This window comes from Prionailurus bengalensis, chromosome E4 (genome assembly GCF_016509475.1).
Source record: "Prionailurus bengalensis isolate Pbe53 chromosome E4, Fcat_Pben_1.1_paternal_pri, whole genome shotgun sequence".
Classification (NCBI taxonomy): Eukaryota; Metazoa; Chordata; class Mammalia; order Carnivora; family Felidae; genus Prionailurus; species Prionailurus bengalensis.
Genome location: NC_057360.1, coordinates 62,288,355 through 62,309,988, shown reverse-complemented (window position 1 = coordinate 62,309,988; position 21,634 = coordinate 62,288,355). Strand labels below are relative to the sequence as shown.

At 43.0% G+C, this 21,634-nt stretch overlaps 1 protein-coding gene across 3 annotated transcripts in view; it reads left to right on the top strand.

Moving 5' to 3' along the window:
* The window catches only part of DDR2 (discoidin domain receptor tyrosine kinase 2), a 156,809-nt gene that overhangs the window by 125,696 nt on the left and 9,479 nt on the right, over window positions 1-21,634 (top strand). For all 3 annotated transcript variants that reach the window (XM_043567560.1, XM_043567561.1, XM_043567559.1), the window contains exons 7-15: window positions 2,485-2,668; window positions 7,186-7,429; window positions 9,113-9,175; window positions 10,031-10,161; window positions 12,721-12,931; window positions 14,547-14,770; window positions 16,184-16,311; window positions 18,596-18,787; window positions 19,082-19,316. In XM_043567560.1, coding sequence (XP_043423495.1) covers window positions 2,485-2,668; window positions 7,186-7,429; window positions 9,113-9,175; window positions 10,031-10,161; window positions 12,721-12,931; window positions 14,547-14,770; window positions 16,184-16,311; window positions 18,596-18,787; window positions 19,082-19,316 — 1,612 coding nt within the window. The remainder of the gene's footprint in view (window positions 1-2,484; window positions 2,669-7,185; window positions 7,430-9,112; window positions 9,176-10,030; window positions 10,162-12,720; window positions 12,932-14,546; window positions 14,771-16,183; window positions 16,312-18,595; window positions 18,788-19,081; window positions 19,317-21,634) is intronic.

The following is a 21,634-nucleotide window of genomic DNA, read 5'->3' as shown; positions in this document are numbered from 1 at the left end:
GATAAAAATGTATAAGAAAAGCATTCTGTAAAGGTAAAGTGCTAAATACATATAAGTTTGTATCTGATTGGGAAACCAGCAAAGACATGATGGAATAAGATGAAATCTGAAGCAGGCTCCAAAGGATGGGTGGAGCTTTCACAGGTAAACAATGTTGAAATGGCATTTTAGGCAGAGTCAATAGCATGGGGACAAAAGGACGACCCTGTAAAGTTTAGGGGAATGCCTGGTAAAGATCAATAGTTTAGTTAACCATCAGCCGTATTTCTGCAGCAAAATAGTAGATAAGAAGCACTATAGGGCAGATTACATCAGATTTTGGAGGAACTTGAATGTCAGGGCCAGGAGGAAGGGGAGGAGGAGTTGACTTTCTCTTCATCAGCATAATCATTGATAGAACACATCACTGAAGATTTTTAAACTTGGGGAAGGACACGATTGGCACGGTGCTTTAGACAGATTAATCAGGCAGGTCGCAAAGGTTAGATGTGACGGGAAGGAGGAGGTGATGAGGGACATTTTCTCATTGCAAACACTATCAGGTAAAAAGCGTGTGGGCCCAGGGCTGTAATGGTGACTGTGGGAACAGAAGAGGAGCAGCCATCCATGTGGGGACCGTTTGCAATCTGATTGGGTGTAGGGGCGAGACAGTAGGGTGAGGAGAAGTAGATCAAACAGTGGGGGTGGCATTTATTCATTCAACAGGTATATCTTGGTGCTTCCGGTACACCAGGCACCTTCACTGAGCGTGAAGGAAAAGTAGAATGGGCAGAAATGCAAATGGATTTAGTTTAGAAAAAGGGCAATGATGGGGTTAGTTCGGGACACAAATTTAAGGGACTGGCAAGACATTCAAATAGATAAGACAGGTAACTGGTAACAGAAGGAAAGATCAAGAATAAGATTTGGATACAGACTGCCTCCACTTGATAACTGAGGTAGTGAGGTATCTCTTTGGAGTGTGCCTGAGTGGTGAGGTATTAAAGTCATCTAATTCAGAGTCTCAAGAATAGATAGTTTTAGGAGCAAAAGTTCCTTTTTTAAAAACTAAAAAAATTATGGAAGTAGTATATGCTTGTTATAGGAATTCTAACAATTCTAAAGGATATGGCAGGGAAAGTTTCTCTGCTTATCCCATCCCCATTTGATTTAATTTTGACTGCGAGAAATTAATTTTTAATTTGTGTTGCTTTTCATAAGAGTTTCATGGGGATTTATTATTCTGGGGACAATGGGAAATATATTTATTGCAAGTAAACTTATGTTCTCCCAGCCTTCTGATCTGTAGAGAGAAGAAAAAGATGGCAAATCCTTGGAAGGGACACCCAAGCTCTGGTCACTGTGGATAAGGCCAGTCAAATTTTATAATTTGCCAAACATTTTTCAATGAACAAACAAAGCGTATCTGTAAGGCTGGCATAATCACTCAATTATTTTTTTGTAAATTCACAACTTTTATATAACCTCAAGGGGTGCATGCATTATCGCTTGAGGGTGAGTATCCCAGTTTCTTCACTTGGGAGACTCCTGATTCATCGTTTAAATCTTGAAAGGCAGAGCTTGAGGAGAGAGAAGTTCCAGAAGTTCCTTGCTCTGTCTTTCATAAAGAAGGAAGAAGGTCTCTGTGTTCCTGAAATAGTCAATCTGACATAAATACACAATCATCCCATATACCAATCAAGCAAAGCCTTACAATCAGAAGTGGAAAGACTGCCAAGCTAGAAAACAAGACTAAATCCAATGCCTGAGACCCTCATGTAAATAATGCCTTTTATTCCATGAGTCTAGTATTCTACCAATTTAATTAAAATTACATATAAATTAGTATTTAAATTTGGGATTGATCACCTTCCCCCCCCCCCCCCCCCCCCCGCCTCTAGTTGGACTCAAATTGGGTTGTTGGATGTGGGGTAGAAGAGAGCATGACTGGCTTATCTGGAATTGATTCACTGAAAAATGACAACATACAGTCAAAGGAGAGTCAGAAAAATTTCCAACAAGCTCTGAGACTGTTTAGTGATGGTCAAATGCTACCGTCTACTGTAGTGTTCGCTCTATGCATTGATCCATCCATTCCCTCATTTACTTGTTAATGGATTAATCAAATGCATTTGATAATGTTGAGTTATTATAGAAAAACTTATATTCAGTATGCAAGAATAGGTGAGGATACAATAGATTATAGAAAGCTTTTCTTAGAAAATGATAAAATACTGTTTCAAAGCTTTCCTAATGAAGGAGTAAGCATTAAGTATTTTGTAAAATTCATTGATACGAAATTCTTTGCTCTCCATTGATGCAGGATAAATGAGTCAATACTATAAAATATACTGGGTTTTTCACAATCCTTGAACCTTCAAGATAATCAATCAACTCTTAACAAAACCCCGGGGTGAAGAAGCTGGGTAAAGGCTCTTCCACGAATGTGTAATTAATTCCAGGCTCATTTCTCCCTTCTCCCTTCTCTTCCTCTGGCCTAAGCAGCATGACCGAAGGGTTGGGCCAGCTGACAGATGGGGTGTCGGGCCTAGACGACTTCACTCAGACCCATGAATACCACGTGTGGCCAGGCTATGACTACGTGGGCTGGAGGAACGAGAGTGCCCCCAGTGGTTACATCGAGATCATGTTTGAATTTGACCGCATCAGGAATTTCACCACCATGAAGGTCAGTGGAGTTAGGTGTGGTGGAAGCCAAAATAATGGCAGTGAGAAAAGGCATGCTAGAAAGATCCCTGGGTGTTGCCAGCAGAACTGGATTCAAATGGGTGTTCTGCTACCAACTAGCTACATGCGCTTCACGAGTCACTTCATCTCTGTGGGCTTCCTGCTTCGTTTGTGAAAAGGGGGCTTAGACTAGGTCGCTGTTTCTCAGTGTTTTGTGTCGTTGTTCCAGCATCAGCGTCTAGGTACCATTAGGCACGGTGGGTCCAGTGTCTAGAGCCCACAATACTTTGAAGCCCTGTGGAAATGTTTTAACTTCTTTTAACATCAGGGGTAAAAAAAGAACTTGTAGGGTCAAAAATTATTTTCATCTACTTAACAACACGGTTTTAAAATACGATTTTGGGGGTGCCTGGGTGGCGCAGTCGGTTAAGCGTCCGACTTCAGCCAGGTCACGATCTCGTGGTCCGTGAGTTCGAGCCCCGCGTCGGGCTCTGGGCTGATGGCTCAGAGCCTGGAGCCTGTTTCCGATTCTGTGTCTCCCTCTCTCTCTGCCCCTCCCCCGTTCATGCTCTGTCTCTCTCTGTCCCAAAAATAAATAAACGTTGAAAAAAAAATTTAAAAAAAAAAAAATACGATTTTGATTTTTTTTTATGGAGGGAGGGCCCACAAAAGCAAAAGTAACCAGAGCCCATGAAAATCATTTTATGGCTCTGCCTAGGGCTCCCCAGGGACAAGACATACTTTTATCAGTAAAGCTGGCTCATTGCAGCTCTGAGTCTCAATGGGAGAATTGTGTATTTTGTACTTTGTCTTTGGAATCATTTTCTACCCCTACTCTGTTTCCTCTACCCATGCAACCCTGAGAAATCATTCTAGAAGCCTCCTTTCTCTTCTGTCTCCAGAGTTCTTTGTTTCCTTGTCTGTGGCAACAGCACATCTGTCTGGTTGTCTTACTAGATTTCAAGCTCCTTTGACCTGAACTCTAAGCTTGAGTAAAACTGGGGCTTAGCAGTAGAAAATCCTTTTGTTAAATGTAAGAGAGACCCCTGAAATTTTGTGGTTCACATATAACTCTTACTGGTCTGTGAAGGAGCCTTAGAGGAATTCCAGTATGAGGCCCAGGAAAGAGAGTGGGCAAGTGAATTTGACCTCACACATGGATTCTGTTTATCTGTTATTTCCCCTATTAATAGCCGGGTACAGAATATTAATGGCCAACAAATTGGTAACTCTGCCTCTATTTCAATATTTGTTTCCTAAATTCATTCATTCTTCTTTGTTCTTAATGTAGCAACAGTATTTGAAGTATACGTAGCTCTGTGCTAAGTTCTGGGGGTAAGCGGATGAATAAGAAGTGGTCCCGGCCTTGGGATGGTTTGCAGTTCAGTGGGAGAAGGCACTATTTATTTGCAAAAGGAGGTATGTAGGACGACGTGGGGACCCAGAAGAAGGAAATCTGTGTCATCATTCAGGGCCCCTAGTAAATCAAAATGTGTTATTCTTGGCACAGACTCGGAGTCAAAAAGATATAGAATTTATATAAAAAAGAAATAAAAATAAAATGGATGCCTTATATTACTATTATATTACTCTATTATGTACTGTCTATTCTAATACTATTCTATTACTATTCTATTATATAATTATAATATTATATTCCTCTCTATTATATTACTATTATATTACTCTATTATGTTTACTCTCACATGTTAATGTGATAATATCTCCTAACTGGATTACTAGCCATTAGTTAAATGAACAAACATTTAAAATGAGAACAGAAGGAGCAACATTCACCTATCTGCCTGGATATTGTCGAAGGATGGCTCCTTGGCGGTTATAAAACATAACCGTGTGCAACTGTGTGTAACGCATTACTCTTCACAGGTTCTTCTGGAAGAGGGGGGTGTGCATATGCACAGTAACAAAGATAGACCTCAAGGGAAAATTTATTTATATTGCTGAATAATGATATATCCACATGCACCTATGAACATGCGTATCAATTCACAAAAATGTACCATTGGGATAGTTTTTTTTTGTCTCACAATTAATAAAATGTATTTTCAACTCTCCATGAAGTTATAATATTCAGTCGATAGACTTTGATCTTCCTGAGCCCCCTGTAGCTCCTGTGTAACTAATTTATCACACATCAAAATTACTCAGAAGCGTATTCTGCAGTAAGCAGGTGCCAGGAACTTCTAAGGAGCTAACTCAGGGTCAGTCCTGTCTAGGCCAAACAGGTCTCTAGCATATTTTAATTTTTCTGAGACAAATCAAATATAAACGATGACTTTCAGGTCACTAACATCTAGAGAGTAGTTACTGCTTTCTCGGCAAATTACTGCTCATTTTCCCCACCCCTGAAGTGTAGTCAAGATATACCATTGACATATATTGATATACTTTTAAAATGTCTTGTGTTTATTAAACAAATATGTAAGTCCATAGGGGAATGAAATTCTATACTATTTATTGGCATTCTAGGAGAATTCCCCAAACATCTGTGGGATATATCATTACCTCCCCTGCAGGCTTCTTACCCAACACTTTGCAGATTTCAATGTTTATTCATTTTTGAGAGAGAGAGAGGCAGAGGGAGAGAGAGATGCAGAATCCGAAGCAGGCTCCAGGCTCCGAGCTGTCAGCACAGGGCCCGACATGGGGCTCGAACCCACCAACTGTGAGATCAGGACCTGAGCCAAAGCCGGACGCTTAAGCGACTGAGCCACCCAGGTGCCCCTAACACTCTGCAGATTTAAAAAAAAAAAAAAAAAGATCTGAAAAATCTATTCAAGCTGTAGTTGGTATTTTTTTTCTTAGTTTTGCTCCATTGACTTGTGCTCCATAAATTGGAATGGTTAATGCATCCCAAGGAAGGTACTAACAGATGTTTTCATCATTATAACATTTACGGGAAAGTCCAAATGGAAAAGTTGGGGCACCTTGTTCCACTGCTGTGTGACATGCTATTGGCAAGAGCACTGGACGAGGCATGTAGGGTTCTAGACTCCGTTCTGTTGTTGACTGGCCACTGGCAGTTCAAACCTAGCTGAGCCCTAGCTCACTGGGACATAAAAAGTCCAAGTAGGAGATTCTATTCTATTCTTTCAGAGCATCTCTGCTCATTTCTTTGATCATACAATTTCTATAATCATTGCTGCTGCTGCTTCAGCTGAAAATAAACTCTGAATGGCAGTCCTGTATTTGCCACCCAGAACGCAGAGGAGGGTGTCAAAGGCAGTTGAAGGGTTGCAATTCGGGGCCTGAGCAAGACATGGAAATGCAAATAGCAAATATATTCCCAGAATGGCAATGATACTTTTCCAACCTATGAAGCCTTGTATTTTTTTTATTATTTTTGTAATGTTTATTTAGTTTTGAGAGAGAGAGACAGAGACAGAGTGCGAGCAGGGGAGGGGGAGAGAGAGAGGGAGACAGAATCAGAAGCAGGCTCCAGGCTCTGAGCTGTCAGCCCAGAGCCCGATGTGGGGCTCGAACTCAAGACGTGAGATGATGACCTGAGCCGAAGTTGGACGCTTAACTGACTGAGTCACCCAGGCGCCCCTGACCTATAAGGTGTTTTAATTAAGGGGACAGTGACCAGAAAGGCTCCATTTTCCACGTGTGACCGAGCCAGAGGAAATGTCACTGAACTGTCACAAGAGACCTGACCTAGTTACAAATATGCATATCCCATTTTTAAGGGACGTTAGACACAGCAAGGTGTTCCAGAGGAAACTGTTGTGGGATCTTTGTTTATGACCTTTTGAAAGACATACAAATATCCCGGTGAAAGAGTCATGACAGCAGGGCAAGAGGATACAAGCTGCTTCCCAAAAGGCCTTCTTTTCTCGTCTCAGAAAATATCTGTGAGGAAGTTCCATGCCCTCATCGGAATGGCTTTCCCTAAACTGAATTTAATTACAATAGATAATTAAGTCTTGTGTCCCTGGCTGAAAACTGCTAATAAATACGTGGCACTTGACATGAGATTTCTAAAGAGAAAGCTGAACTTGTTTCGCACCGCGTCTTATTTCTTTCTCGACTACCTGTTAGAAGGAGTGGACTGGCTTTAGCATGTACCTGGGAGGACGGAGGAGGGCGGGCTCCCCTTACCTCAGTTCAGAATAGCTTGATTCTGGGTGGACGACAAGTGGGCTGGAGAGGATTAGAGACTTGGGGGTGTTAAGGGCAAGGAAGGACCCAAGGGGAGGCTGGTCCAGCCCTCATTTAGCAGATGAGGCAACAGGAAATGAGGTGGTCAGGGGCACACAGGTGCAGAGAGGTGACTGGGGAGCCACCGTGGTTTTGGAGGAACAGACCGATATGCCACACGCTCTGAAGTTCCTGGAGGGGCAGATCCAAAAGACAGCAGAGCACCAACTATCCACCAAGGGCAGTGCTCAGAGAAACCGGGGAGGCGGGGGGGGGGCTAGGATTTTATTGGGTTAGGTTGTCCCCATGCCACTTATTGGAGCCAGCCTGGCACTCACGGGCCTCTTTCTCTGTCAGGTGCACTGCAACAACATGTTTGCCAAAGGTGTGAAGATTTTCAAGGAGGTGCGGTGCTACTTCCGCTCTGAAGCCAATGAGTGGGAACCTAACGCCGTGTCCTTCCCCCTTGTCCTGGACGACGTCAACCCCAGCGCTCGCTTTGTCACGGTGCCCCTCCACCACCGCATGGCCAGCGCCATCAAGTGCCAGTACCATTTTGCTGACACCTGGATGATGTTCAGTGAGATCACCTTCCAATCAGGTTGGGAGCTGGTGGCGGGGGGGGGGGGGGGGGGTCTCCTGTGGACATGGGGGTCGGGTGGTGACGGAGGAGGGTGGCGGGTCTCTGAGAAAGAGGGTTGCACGGCGGCTCCTCGTCGACGGACAGAAGAATCTTCTGTGTGACTAGAATATTTACTGGGCTCTCCCATATTGTCTAAGAGGCATGTAAAATAAAGCATTAAAACGTGAGAGTCCAATGTGTTAAAGCTATATCAATCAAGCCAGCTAAGGGGAAGCACACTCTTAAAACATTTAAGTAAGAATTTCTAAATATACGCAGAAGTAAAGAGAACAGTGAACCCCACTGGTCAGTCACTCAGCCATACTAACCACTGATGTTTTTCCATGCTTGTTTTATCTGTCTCTCCCTTTTGCTGTCATATTTTAAGCAAACCTGAGACATTATTTGATTTCATTACTAAACATTTGAGAATACGTCAAAGAAAATAACATCGTCTTTTTAAACATGATGCCTTGTAAGCTTAGAGCATTATAACATCTAGCAGCATTTCTTAGTATGTAATTCCTTAATATTATCTAATATAATCTAATTTGTTAGTATTATCGAATAGACAATCATAGATACGTCTAATGTTGTCTACAACTACAGCTGGCTTGATTGAATTAGGATCCAAATAAGGTCCTCTTGGAAGATTTTCTTTATTATGTTCCTAAGTGTCTCTTTTAATATAAAACAGTCCTTTTAAAAACATCCATTCTGGTTTGACTGATTGCTTTCTTTGAAGTCATTTTCCAGAGCGTCTATCTTTTGTCATTCCAATAGACTGGAGGTGATATCTACAGGCTAATTTGATTCAAGTTCGGTATTTCTTTTTGTCAAGAATTTGTCATAGATAGGGTTGTGTCCTTTACGTTCAACCCCATCATGGGGATGTAATATTAGATTCTCTCACCTTTAGTGGTGCTAAGATTAATTTCTGGGCTCAGGTTGTCTCCATGAACTGATGACCACTGCTTGAATTATTTATTTCATTAGGGATTCTAATTCTTGCATTCCTTCGGCATTTATTAGCTGAATTTCTTCCGATTAGTAGAACTGTTCCTCATGAGCTTGCTTACCCTGAAATACAGTTTACATTGGAAGGACAGGATGCACGATTAATTTTTTCTCTTTTCAGAGTTGATGCCCTAGCAACTTTTAATAATGTCTAATGAGTTTTGTTTTGTTTTTCATAGTTGTTTTTTTTAGTATCATTATGCACTCGTTGCATTTTTATAAATTCAATATGTTTAATAAATTGCAAACAGTTTCCTTGAAGGAAAGAGCCTCTTAGCACTGTCTACCCCATGCCCACTCACCCACCGTATGCTCTCCACATTTTGCTGAATTTGGGTCTCAATTCCTGTGCGCGCTTTATGATAATGTGTGGTCACAGCCCTCTGAACCACTGTTCCTTAAACTTTTTTGTACCACGGCAGCCAGTGTCACTGCAACAAACATTTCACAAAACAAGAGTTGTCCTTACTATATAGATGAGTGGTGATTTTTAAATTTAGAATATTATATGATTTCATTTTTGAGAAAGCCCGGTGGCAACCCACTAAATGGATTTCACCATGTGCTAGGTCACAATCTACCTCCAGAAAAATCACTACTTCACTGTCTTCTCCCCTGCTCTGACTCACCCTTCTTTTGTAACAGATGCGGCCATGTACAACAACTCTGGAGCCCTGCCTACCTCACCTGTGGCGCCCACAACCTATGGTATGTGTGATCTCTAGTTACAAAAGGTCAACTGAGGGTGTCTTCAGAGGATGGAGATGGGCGGAGATTCGCAAGGGCCTAACTGTCTGCGTAGGAGGCTTTATACCAGGTGGCTTTGGATGAAGAGTAGCTCTAGGAAGGCAGGCCAGTCCACCTCCAAAGTAAAGGACCCCCAACTCACTCTTCTCACTGCCGTTCCATGTGACTCTTCAGCTAAAGGAGAGTCTGGAGTTGCTCCAGTTGCTTCATGAAAGTTCAGGTTACTTGGAACAGAAACACGGGAAGGGACATTTCTGAGTAAGACCCATAGTGGGGATCTCAGTGAATGGATGGAAGTCATTAAACAAAATGCTAGTCTCTCTAATTGGAGATACATGCAAAAGCGTGTCCAGCACCTCAGATGGTCACCGGTCATATGAATAGCAATCTGGGAAATACAGGTGATTGAGTGTCTCCAAAGAGAACTCTCAGCTACCTCGGCGTGCTTCACAGAATGAGAAGGGTGAAACTGGCTCTTCACCTGTTTTTCACAAGGTATGATTGGGGGCCAGTAGATCCAGGCAATGGTAATAAAGGAACAAAATTTGAGGATGAATGCAAAACCTCTCCATTATCCAGTCTGATAGGTGAGGAGGAGAAGGCTACTGTCCCAAGGAGGAGGCCTGTACAGTGTAGAAGCAAAGTACTACGTGAGTAGCAAAACCCAAACAAAGCAGAAGTGTTGAGGTAGCATCTTGCAGAATTATCCTGAAGGAAGAGTTTCTACCTCCCTGTCTCTGGTCCAGTCCTTCATGCCTTGCCTTGCCTTGCCCCATAAGATGATGGTGTTCTCCATCTTTCTTTTCCTGATGCCAGATCCAATGCTTAAAGTCGACGACAGCAACACTCGGATCCTGATCGGCTGCTTGGTGGCCATTATCTTCATCCTCCTGGCCATCATTGTCATCATCCTCTGGAGGCAGTTCTGGCAGAAGATGCTGGAGAAGGTGAGGAAATGCAGAACAGTCATGGGATAGGAACCTACCCCACCCTTGCCTAAGCCACTGTTTCCCTAGGAGAAAATGGCAAACTATAAGAACTTATAAATGCTTAGAGCATTAACTGGGGCTACTAAGAAGCCTGGGAGTGGCGAAGCTTGTTATTGAAAGGAGTCAGAAAAGAACAAGCTAAGTCCATTTTCTCATATTTGGAATGGAGAGTTTGGAACCTCCCTAGAAAACTCAGAAAACTCTTCCTAATACATTGAATCTCAACTCAAGCATCTCCCTTGAAGGTTTTGATTCACTGGGTTTGGCAGGGGGGGAGTGCAGGAATCTGTATATATATTTTTAATTTTTGAATTAAAAAAACCTAGCCGAAACTTCTGATAATGCTATTCCTTCTCTTCCGTTACAGTTTACATTTGTGTGTGTGTGTGTGTGTGCGTGTGTGTGTGCACGCACGCACACACATGCATGTGTGTGTGTGTATGTGCAGAAAAACATTCAGCCTCATTAGTATCCAATCCAAGTTTCTTGTAATCTTATTTCCACTTCTTTGTGTACTTGGAAGTTATGATGACGCATCTTTCTGAGTCCCTCCTCTGATTTGTTTTGTCCAGTCTAAATTATCTGAGTAATTTTTTATACATTTGTCTAATACTTGACAGTCTGCAAGGACTTTTTTCACATGTATTATTTTACTTGAACCTCAATGAATACTTCCAGTGAGCTGGGCAGAGTAGTTATATTGAACTGTTTTTCTGTTGAGAAAATGTGACGTGCTCAAGGTCATACAACTGGTATCCTATTTTCTATGCTCATTCCCATCTTGAAATTTGTTGACGTTTTTCTTCCAAAATATGTACATTCCATCAAAGATGGAATATCTATGACTTTCTTTGGTTTCCTAAGGCCAGATAGCAGCTTTCTGGGCACTCCTGCTAAGCATCTGATGCTCTTGGGGTCTGCTGATGATTACATATGTCTACATTTGGCCGTGGACGTCTTCACTTGATCAATGAGTTCAAAGGGATGTGGACCGTGAGATGTTGTAGAAGTTCTGAGCTGTGAGGCATGATGAGGCAATGTTAAAACCTTCTTTCTTCTAGAATTCTGGAACCTACTGGGTGTCTAGATTCAGGATGAGGGGCAGCAAAGGGTACTGGTGGTAGTAGAAGCTGGTGGACTAGAGATTCATGGGACAGCTGGAAGCTACTGTATGTCCTTGAGTAATTTGTTATGACTGCATTTTCTTTGGGAAGAGGGAGTCTGTGTTCTATACTCTATGAGCTATTTCTTTCTTTATTGGAACCAGAATTTACTGGACTTCTCTGGGTCTTTCTTCTGAGTCTAATTGGAATATGTTCATGGGTTGGAAGATGACTGTCGGATTGGAGACTCTTTAAGTAAAAGCGAGAGGAAAAATTTTGCCCTGGAATATTTAACTTGGTCCTTCAAGAAATCCTTTCTAACCCTGTATATCCTAGTAAGATAACTCTGGATGCTCTTGAATGACCCAAGATTTCTTCCTGGGGACAGAATTTGTGTGTGTGTGTGTGTGTGTGTGTGTGTGTGTGTGTGTGTGTAAAACCCTTAAGCATGCACATATATTCCAAGAAACATTACTCAAAATAGCTTTAGACTAAGCACTACTTGTAGGATACTTTTGGTGGTGTCATTTTTTCTTTGAGAGAGTTAACCCCTATTCACTGAGTACCTACTATGTGCTAGATCCCATGCAGTATCGAGGACGTTACTGCAACAAAGGACTTTTCAGTCTAGGGGATGAAGCAGACATCTAAGTTTCTCCTGAGCAACCAAAGTGTGTTTGTTGGAGTGGAGTGGAACATTTTACATGTTCAAATCCAAATAGTCACATAATTCAGATTCTGGCATTTTCCTTTGGAAGGAGCAGGTAAGTCACATTGAATAGGATGCCAAAACAATTTATTTTCATCTTCCTCTTTCTTTACCAGGTGTAATTCACCTCAGTATACTCAGGGCTTTTCTTTCCCATTCTGTAGCCATTTTATTTTTGGCTAGTGAAAATGAAGGATTGAGGACATATTATCCTAACCTACAGGGTCAGAGTGATCAAGTGGACTGCAAACCCATCATGTTGCAGCACGTTTGTTGACTGAATGAGCATTTTAGTGTATGTCTACGCAAAATCAAACCAGTTGAAGGATAAGTCTGCAAAAATCTATTATTTAATAGAACATCAAAAACTCTGCAAGATTGAGAAGATCTTTGATTGGCTACTGAGGGGTTCTTCTAGTGTCATGTAAATAACCCTTCTAAGTGCTTCAGTGAAAGCTAATGAATGTTGGCAGCATGGAAGTTCGGATGTCAGATTCTGCCTTGACACAATGAAGGATTATTCTACATTTCTATGACACAGGCATTTGTGGAACCAGACCGTGCCTTATCCTGTCACCTGTGGTGCTTCCAGAGTTTAAGAGTAACAGAGAGGTATCTCAGCTGAGTGAAAGAGCTGGGTTTGAGGAGAGGAGGAAGTGATGATCCCCCTTGTGCCAACTTGCCTTCCCCATCCTTCTCCTTCAGGCTTCCAGGAGGATGCTGGATGATGAAATGACAGTCAGCCTGTCCCTGCCCAGTGAGTCCAGCATGTTCAACAACAACCGCTCCTCATCGCCAAGTGAGCAGGAGTCCAATTCCACTTATGATCGCATCTTTCCCCTTCGCCCCGACTACCAGGAGCCATCGAGGCTGATACGAAAACTCCCAGAATTTGCACCGGGGGAGGAAGAGTCAGGTGAGGATGACCCAGTGGCAGAGAATGAGGGAGACGTCTTGACAGGGATAATGAAGGTGTGATGCTTTGCTCCTACTCAACCAAATCTTGGTTTGATCGAGAGAGGTCCACATTCTCCTGAGAAGTTCACACCCTTTTCCTAGATTGATCTGCTGCTTCTCCTACCCTAATCTGAGCGCCTGTCCTTCACTACTGCACATAGCCGGTGTTTGAAGGGACCCCCAGGTCAGAAGAGGAAAGGTGTCCCCTAAGTGTTAACACCAGAAGACTCAAAGCAGTCCAACTAGTCTGATCGCCTCATTTTCCATAGGAAGAAGATGAGGAAGCCCAGATAGGGTACTCACCCACTACTAAACATCATTCGTGGTAAATTCAAGGCTAGCACTTCCCCTGGAGAAAACAAATACATGAAGCTAAAGACATCCTAGAATTCCCAATTTTTTTGGCCATCTAGATAATAGAGTTTATCTAATTTTTGTTGATTTATCTTTGGTGAAAGTTTATTAGAATAATACAAAAAATTTTTATGACAGCAAATATTTCTTGCCTTTCTTCAGTAAAAGCATTGCTTTGGTAAAACTGTGCCAATTGATTCACATCCAGGTTTTTTTTTTTTAACGTGTTTCAGAGTGACATCAGAAGGGATTCTGGGGTCATCGCTGGGGCTCAAAGTAGCTTCTCCATAAGGTCAGCAACTGAAGAGTGATCCAAGCTAGTAGAAGAACTGGGGGGGGGGGCAGGAAGAGCTGGATAGAGAAGTAGACAGGACTAACTGGGGTGCATAGGCTTTTCAAGGGCTCTTTTCAAAGGAAGGAAGGAAACTAGCATGTATTTATCATTCCGCAGACAGCAAACATTGAAGGAGCACATTGAACTCAGGCAATTTTACAGAGATAGCAAGAATAAGGGATATAAACTAATTTATTTCCTAGGTTGAACTAAAGTAATTTATGTATTTTCCAAAGTCTTAAAACATCTCTCCCCTCATGTTTTAATGTTTATTTTTAATTTTTTAAAGTGTATTTATTTTGGGAGAGAGAGAGAGAATGAGCTAGTGAGTGAGAAGGAGAGGCGGAGAGAGAGGGAAAGAGAGAGCATTCCAAGCAGTGAGGAGCCTGACAGGCTCGATCTCATGAACCATGAGATCACTGTCTGAACCAAAATCAAGAGTCGGACGCTCAACCCACTGAGCCACCCAGGTGTCCTGTAATGCTTATTTTTTAAGGAAGGATATATCTTAAACTAGATCATATAATCAGAAAGTTTTTTAAATCCCTAATATAGGTTATTAAATCAATGATGGTGTCTTAAAATTAAAGAAACGTGATTAAATCTTCAAACTTTAATACTCCTGCCCTTACAGTGCATGAAGTGGCCTATAGCTTTACCACAATCCCATAAGATTAGCCAAGGAGGTTGTTGGTGATCATGCAGTTTGAAAAGAATAAGAGAGAAAATGATGGTCTACATTCCAAAGGCCCTAAAAAAGAGTCTCTAGAGGAGCCATTCTCCAAATGACAATGGCATGGGGTATGGTGGGTGATCTTGGGGGTGCCTCCCAGTTTTCCTGTCAAGATGCCCCTTGGAGTAAGACTCATCACCCATGTCTTCCCAGGCTGCAGTGGTGTTGCAAAGCTGGCCCAGCCCAGCGGGCCCGAGGGGGCGCCCCACTACGCGGAGGCTGACATTGTGAACCTGCAGGGGGTAACCGGAGGCAACACCTATTCAGTGCCTGCTGTTACCATGGACTTGCTTTCAGGAAAAGACGTGGCTGTGGAAGAGTTCCCCAGGAAACTCCTAACGTTCAAGGAGAAGCTAGGAGAAGGCCAGTTCGGGGAGGTGAGTTGAGTCTTCCATTGGGGTCTCCAGTTCTTGGTATCTCAAAACTGTCCAGTAGAGCATAGGACCCCTTTCCAAAGTGGATTCATACTAGAATGTCTCCTTCACTTATCTCTCCTCGCCTTGTCTTCCAGAAGGCTGGTATTGGGTCAACCTCATCTCTGCGAAATAACAGAGACCCTGGGTCTTCTGATTTCTGTGTAGGAGGTTTTTTTTTTATGTTTTTTATTTTATTTTATTTTATTTTATTTTATTTTATTTTATTTTATTTTATTTTACTTTATTTTATTTTATCTTTTAAATATGATATTTATTCTCAAATTGGTTTCCATACAACACCAAGTGCTCACCCCAATAGGTGCCCTCCTCAGTACCCATCACCCACCCTCCCACCCCCCATCAACCCTCAGTTTGTTCTTTAAGCCAGTAAGTCACTGGACTTCAGACATCCTGAAAAACATTCAATATTTTCAGCAACTTTTACGATAGGTTACAGAGGGTGGGGACCCATAAGATGTGATCATCTTTTATAAACTGTCCAAGAACATCTTGCTGCTTGATAGGCACTTTGTTTTCTTCCTTTCAATGGGAGTTATGTGTAAAGTGGTCAAAAACAACCTCGCCCCTGACTTTAGTCCCAGAATCAGCCACCAGGGAATGAACTGCCAACTGAGATAAGGAGGAGCACTCTTCCTAATTGCCCTCCGAGTGATGCACGTAATAGTGACTTTGCACTCTTCCATCGGTCACATGAACCTTCTGAGAATTCCAAGCCATGATTTAAGTGGCAATAGGCACTTCAACAGTGCCATCTGAACTCTAAATGAAATATAAGAATGTGTTATTGGTTTTCAGTATGGGTGACGCTCTACCCTTGGGTAGGTTTGGTGTTGGTGGGGGTAGAAGGGTCCATGGCATCTGTTTGTGATGTAGGTACTCATTCTGTCCCCTGGGTTGAAAACACAGGCTCGTTACACTGTTGATAATACATCGGGGTTACTTACATTGCTGACGCCATACCAAAGGATGACTTAGAGAGGAGATTGCCATGTGTTTTGTATGATCCTCTAACTAAACTCCCTTGAGTCAAAGTTGGAGCACTTATGCCAAGTGACATTTTATAATGGACTGTGCTGTAATAAAATACCGTGTTGTAGATTCGTTGACATATTTAATGTTCCAATCAATGTATGTTTCTTTCACAAAGCAGTAACGTATCATATCAGCTGGGTACTTTACCGTTGTGTGTGTCAACCATTTGAATTAAAGGTGTGTCACACGTATCTTAACAGTCTCTTGATGATTTTTGGTGGAGTTCTTAAGAGTTAGCTTGTCTCCAGGAAATGCCCAGCAAGAGCACTGAGGCGTCTTCAGGAGAAACGATGATGCTGAAAGTAGGTGACTTTTGTCTAGGTTCATCTCTGTGAAGTGGAGGGGATGGAAAAGTTCAAAGACAAAGATTTTGCCCTAGATGTCAGTGCCAACCAGCCTGTCCTGGTGGCCGTGAAAATGCTCCGAGCAGATGCCAACAAGAACGCCAGGTCTGTGGTCTGCATTTTGAATTCTCCTTTATGTATTTCACCTTCGGGATCAGGAACACCCCTGGAAACCTTTGAGCAATTTTTTTTCTTTTGAGATGGGAAGGTCTGTGAGCTGCCTCACCTTTCACTGTTACGCTTTATTTTTCTGATGGGCTGTCGCCCTCGTCTCCTCTCCCCTCCATCCCTGGCAGACGCAAATGCCCACCATCCATCGAATTAGCTACCTATTTACCTCCTAACTCCTTCTGCACAGAGCTGTACTTCCCAACACACACAACAGCCTGAATATTTGCTCCTGCCATGGTTATGCACAGACATACTCCTGAATGTCGTTACCACGTCTTGGCAGACTTCCACATTCACACACATCTCTCTTGCTGAGTCTCTTCCGTTCTCCTTTTTTCGCATCTCTACTTACTTTCTCATCCCTTTTTTTTCTCTTTTATGCTTCTTCTCTTCTGTGTCCAGCAACCCCCCAAATGAGAAGCTACCTCTACTTGGAAAAGTATCCATGGACCTCAAAGCAAAAGGATCCACAGTCCTTTTAGCTGTTTCCCAAACTGGCTAATAGTCTCTTGGATCCTTTGCCACATAAATTGCAGTTTCCAGCCATACTCCGTTGTCTGACAGCCTTTCCATTACAGTAATGGTGAGTTAATCCTCACCCAGGGAGGCGTGCTGGTTGAAAGCTGGTTGTCTGTGTCTCAGAGAAGTCTGCACATCTGGGTAACGTATGTATTTTCCCATTTGTGTTGACTCGATTAGTCTCACTGATACTCACAGTGAGAGAAAACTTACTATTCCTATTCCCCAAATTATTGTCAATTCCACGAGTGGTGGTAGAGTTTCACTAAAAGTGTTGCAATGGACAGGATGTGGAATGAAGAAAGGTGAGGGAACAGAACTGGAATTTCAACTGTGAGAATTTCAATCTTTTTTTTTTTAATGTTTATTCTTGAGAGAGACAGAGAGAGAGAGAGCAAGCGGGGGAGGGACAGAGAGAGAGAGGGAGACACAGAATCCAAAGCAGGCTCCAGGCTCTGAGCTGTCAGCATAGAACCCCACACGCGGCTTGAATTCACGAGCCGTGAGATCATGACCTGAGCCAAAGTCAGATGCTCAACGGACTGAGCCACCCAGGCGCCCCTGAGAATTTCAATCTTAAGGACATCAGTATGCACTGATGACATCCTCTGCCTCCCTTAGAGAGATGGAATATTCTTTATATTGGCCTTAGCACATGATTGGAGAGAGTGGCAAGAGGAAGAAAGTGTAGGATGTGACAAAGCCTTTGCCCATTGTTTTGGTTGGCGAGGTTTGGTGTTTCTCCTCCTGTACCCCCTGCACTTTAGCAGTGATGGGTGACGTAGACTCTGCCCCGCCCCCCAAAGCCGTGGAAACCCCTGGTTTGGAATGGAGGGGGAATCCAAGAGGGCAGGTTTCACATCACGACTACATTGATTTCAAGGGTGTTATATTAACACAATATGACTGCCAGTCCAGGTTCCTAGAAAACTCACTGGAGATGACTCCTCTGCTCCGATAGTTTCCAGAATGTGGGCCAGTGGTCTCACTAACGCAGCTATTGTTACTGGGAAGGTGATAGCCCACTTTGTGACTCAAGGGTGGTTGTCACTAAGTACTCAATCAGTTAACGGTCTTGGCCACACGAGTGCTGTTTTTGAAATGACCCCACATTACCACTCTGAGCTTTCAACAGCTCTGTTTTGAACGGGCTACTCAGTGTGTGTTGTGACTGACTGCTGGTGTGCCCCATATCAGGAAAAGCCAGTATGAGGGGGGAAAAATAAAAGAGTGATCAGATAAACCAGAGGGTAATTATTCACTTTATAAAAGATTTCTTTGCTTTATTCATAGAGTGACTCCCTGGCTTTTTAAAAAGGTAAATCCCCAGGGCACTTAAGATACGATTACCAGTGAAAAGTTTCATTTCGCAGACTCGTTGTTAGCAGCGTGTATTCGATTCAGCAAATGGTAATCATTTTCTACGTGGTGGGCCTTCTGTCAGGTTCTAGGGATTCAAATGTGAGCAGATCATGGTTCGTGTTCTCCAAAAGATTTCAGTTGAAGAGGGTGCATCCGATTCCAGGGTGAATAGAATGAGACAGTTTCCGGGTGCCAACTTCTCTGTCCTCTCAAAGGTTATCCAAAGGGAGACAAGACTTGGAATAATGGGCGGGACCAGGCTTTGCCGTGTCTTCTTCCCCTTCCTGTTTCTAACCCTGGCAACCTCTGGGTTTACCCGTGTCTGTGTCCTCCAAAGGAACGATTTTCTTAAGGAGATAAAGATCATGTCCCGGCTCAAGGACCCAAACATCATCCGCCTCTTAGCTGTGTGCATCACTGAGGACCCTCTGTGCATGATCACTGAGTACATGGAGAATGGAGATCTCAATCAGTTTCTTTCCCGCCACGAGCCCCCCAGTTCTGCCTCCGGCAACGCACCCACTGTCAGGTAAGCAAGCCAGCTCGTCTGTCCCTTCTGTGTGTTCCTGAGACAAACCTGGGCTCTGAAGAAGCGGAGCGGTGAACTTGAAAGTACCTTGGTGTTCTGGGATGGCAGGGAGGTTAGTATGCAGGGAATAATGGAGCAACTGTCCTGCGGGGGGAAAGCAAGGAGATTCACGGAGAGCAGAGAAGGGATGCTGAGGTCGAAACTCCAGTTCGTAGGAAGCACCCAGGGAACGCATGCCTTTCACGGCTCCCTCTTTCTGCAGGCTACTTTCTCTCTTCCTTTTTATTCCCTCAGTTATGCCAACCTGAAGTTTATGGCTACCCAGATAGCCTCTGGTATGAAGTACCTTTCCTCTCTTAATTTTGTCCACCGAGACCTGGCCACACGAAACTGCTTGGTGGGTAAGAACTATACCATCAAGATAGCTGACTTTGGGATGAGCAGAAACCTGTACAGCGGTGACTACTACCGGATCCAGGGCCGGGCAGTCCTCCCTATCCGCTGGATGTCTTGGGAGAGCATCTTACTGGTGAGTCCCTCACGTCTGTAAGCCCTACCTTAGCGACTGACGTGGAGGCAGGTGCATATGGCGCATAGGGACCCAGTTTTAAGTTTATTTATTTATTTTGAGAGGAAGAGAAAGAGAGAGAACATGAGCAGGAGAGGGGCAGAGAGAGAGAGAGAGAGAGAGAGAGAGAGAGAGAGAGAATCCCAAGCAGGCTCCACACTGTGAGCACAGAGCCCGTGTCAGGGCTTGAACTCACGAACAGCAAGATCGTGACCTGAGTCAGACCAGGAGTCGGATGCCCAAACGACTGAGCCAGCCAGGTGCCTCCACTTTATAATTTTTATTCAACGCTTGGTATTCTGGACCATGAGTGAATAGTTTTTCAAATGTCTCTTTTGGAGGTGTATTTTCTAACCGTGTATATTTGAGATATTTTATTGTTGGTTTTATACCACTTAGCTGATTTGTGGAATTTTTAGACTTTAAACGTTTACTTCCTGCCATGCTGCACACAGGTAATTTCGTCTTAATTGGCTAAATTAATATCACTGAGAAAAGCCTGGGAGTAATCTAGCTTTTCTTGTTTATAGTTAATCTGTTTATTCCTCTTTCATATTCTTAAAGGATTCATTAATTAAATTTGAAATGAAAAAATATATATAGCTGTTTCCTTTCTCTCACCAAGATATCCATTATTAGTAGTTTGGCATATTTCCTTTGAGGGTTGTTTTCTGTACACACATTTCTGTGTATATATAGATGTGTGTGTGTATGTGTGTGTATATATACGTGTATATATGTATGTATATGTATATATATACACAGTAGCCTCCCTTTATTTGCAGGGGAGATGTTCCAAGACCCTCCAGTGGATGCCTGAAACCACTATATATACTATATATACTATGTTTCCCCCCCACACGTACATACCTATAATAAAGCCTAATGTATAAATTTGGCACAGTAACAGGGTAAAAACGATAATAGTATTGTTATATTATATTGTATAACAAGATTCTGTTTATAACAAGATACTGTCATCAAAGTTACGCAAACATGGTCTCTCTCTCTCTCTCTGTCTCCAAAATATCGTACTGTGCTCCCCCTTCCTCTTGTGATGATGTAGGATGATACAATACCTACATGAGGAGATGAAGTAGGTGAATTGCGTAGGTGTCGTGCAGGGGCGTTAGGCTACCACGTAGCGTGGGCAGAGCGTTCTTGGCTTCTGGATCGCGGTTGACCGTGGGCAGCTGAAATCGTGGAAAGTGCAACTACAGATAAGGGGAACTCCTGTGTACAGATAATTACATTCCATAATTGGGACGATCCGATGCACATATAACTCTACAACGTTAGCATTTCCTATGTCATTAAACGTTCTTCAAAAATGTGATTTTAGGGGCGCCTGGGTGGCTCAGCCGGTTAAGCATCCAACTTCGGCTCAGGTCATGATCTCACGGTTCATGAGTTCGAGCCCTGGGTCAGGCTCTGTGCTGATAGCTCGGAGCCTCCTTCACATTCTGTCTCCTTCTCTCTCTGCCTCTCTCTCTCTCAAAAATAAATAAAACACTTACAAAAATGTGATTTTAATGGCTGCATCATACCCTATGGTGTGTGTATAGCCGATAATTTAATGATATCTCTGTAATTTGAGATGTCAGTGTTTTTCTGATTCCCACTATTATGAATGCTGCCTGTATACACCAGATTACGTAAGTCCTTACAAGGATCTTTACCATCTACACGTGATGCACACATTTTTCCCGTTTCTGATGTGATTATTGAGCAGTGCTCTCTTTGAAGGTATTATAGAGTGTTGTAAAAGATTATTAGTCTGAGATTCAGAGGGTCCTGTTCCAAATCTCAGTTTTTCCATGACTAATGGTCTTGCTATCTAGGAGATTTTTAGTAAACGTCTCTTGTCTCACTTTTCTGGCCCAAATAAATAAGGGTAAATAACCTCATCTACTTGAGGGTTGTACTTATTGAATAGAAAATGTGCACGTATTTAATGCATGCTGATTACATCTGAATCCCATTGCTGTCACATGTTAGTCTACCCTTCAAGACTGGGACTCTCACTGACCTGGGAAGCAAGGGTCCTGCATTCTCCCAGGGACTTCGGGCACCTAAACTAGATTTCTCTGTCTCTAACGTAAAGGCGATTGACTTTCCATTCTAATTTTGCCATTCCCATGGGCATTTTCCCAAGGCTACCCTACAGCCTGAAGTTTGAGCTTCTGACGCTTGGTGGGAGAGTCAGGTGGCTTATGGCTGCACCTCTTTCAGCCCTGGGATCTCATCCCCAAGAGAAGCAGGTCTAAGCTGAGGCCACG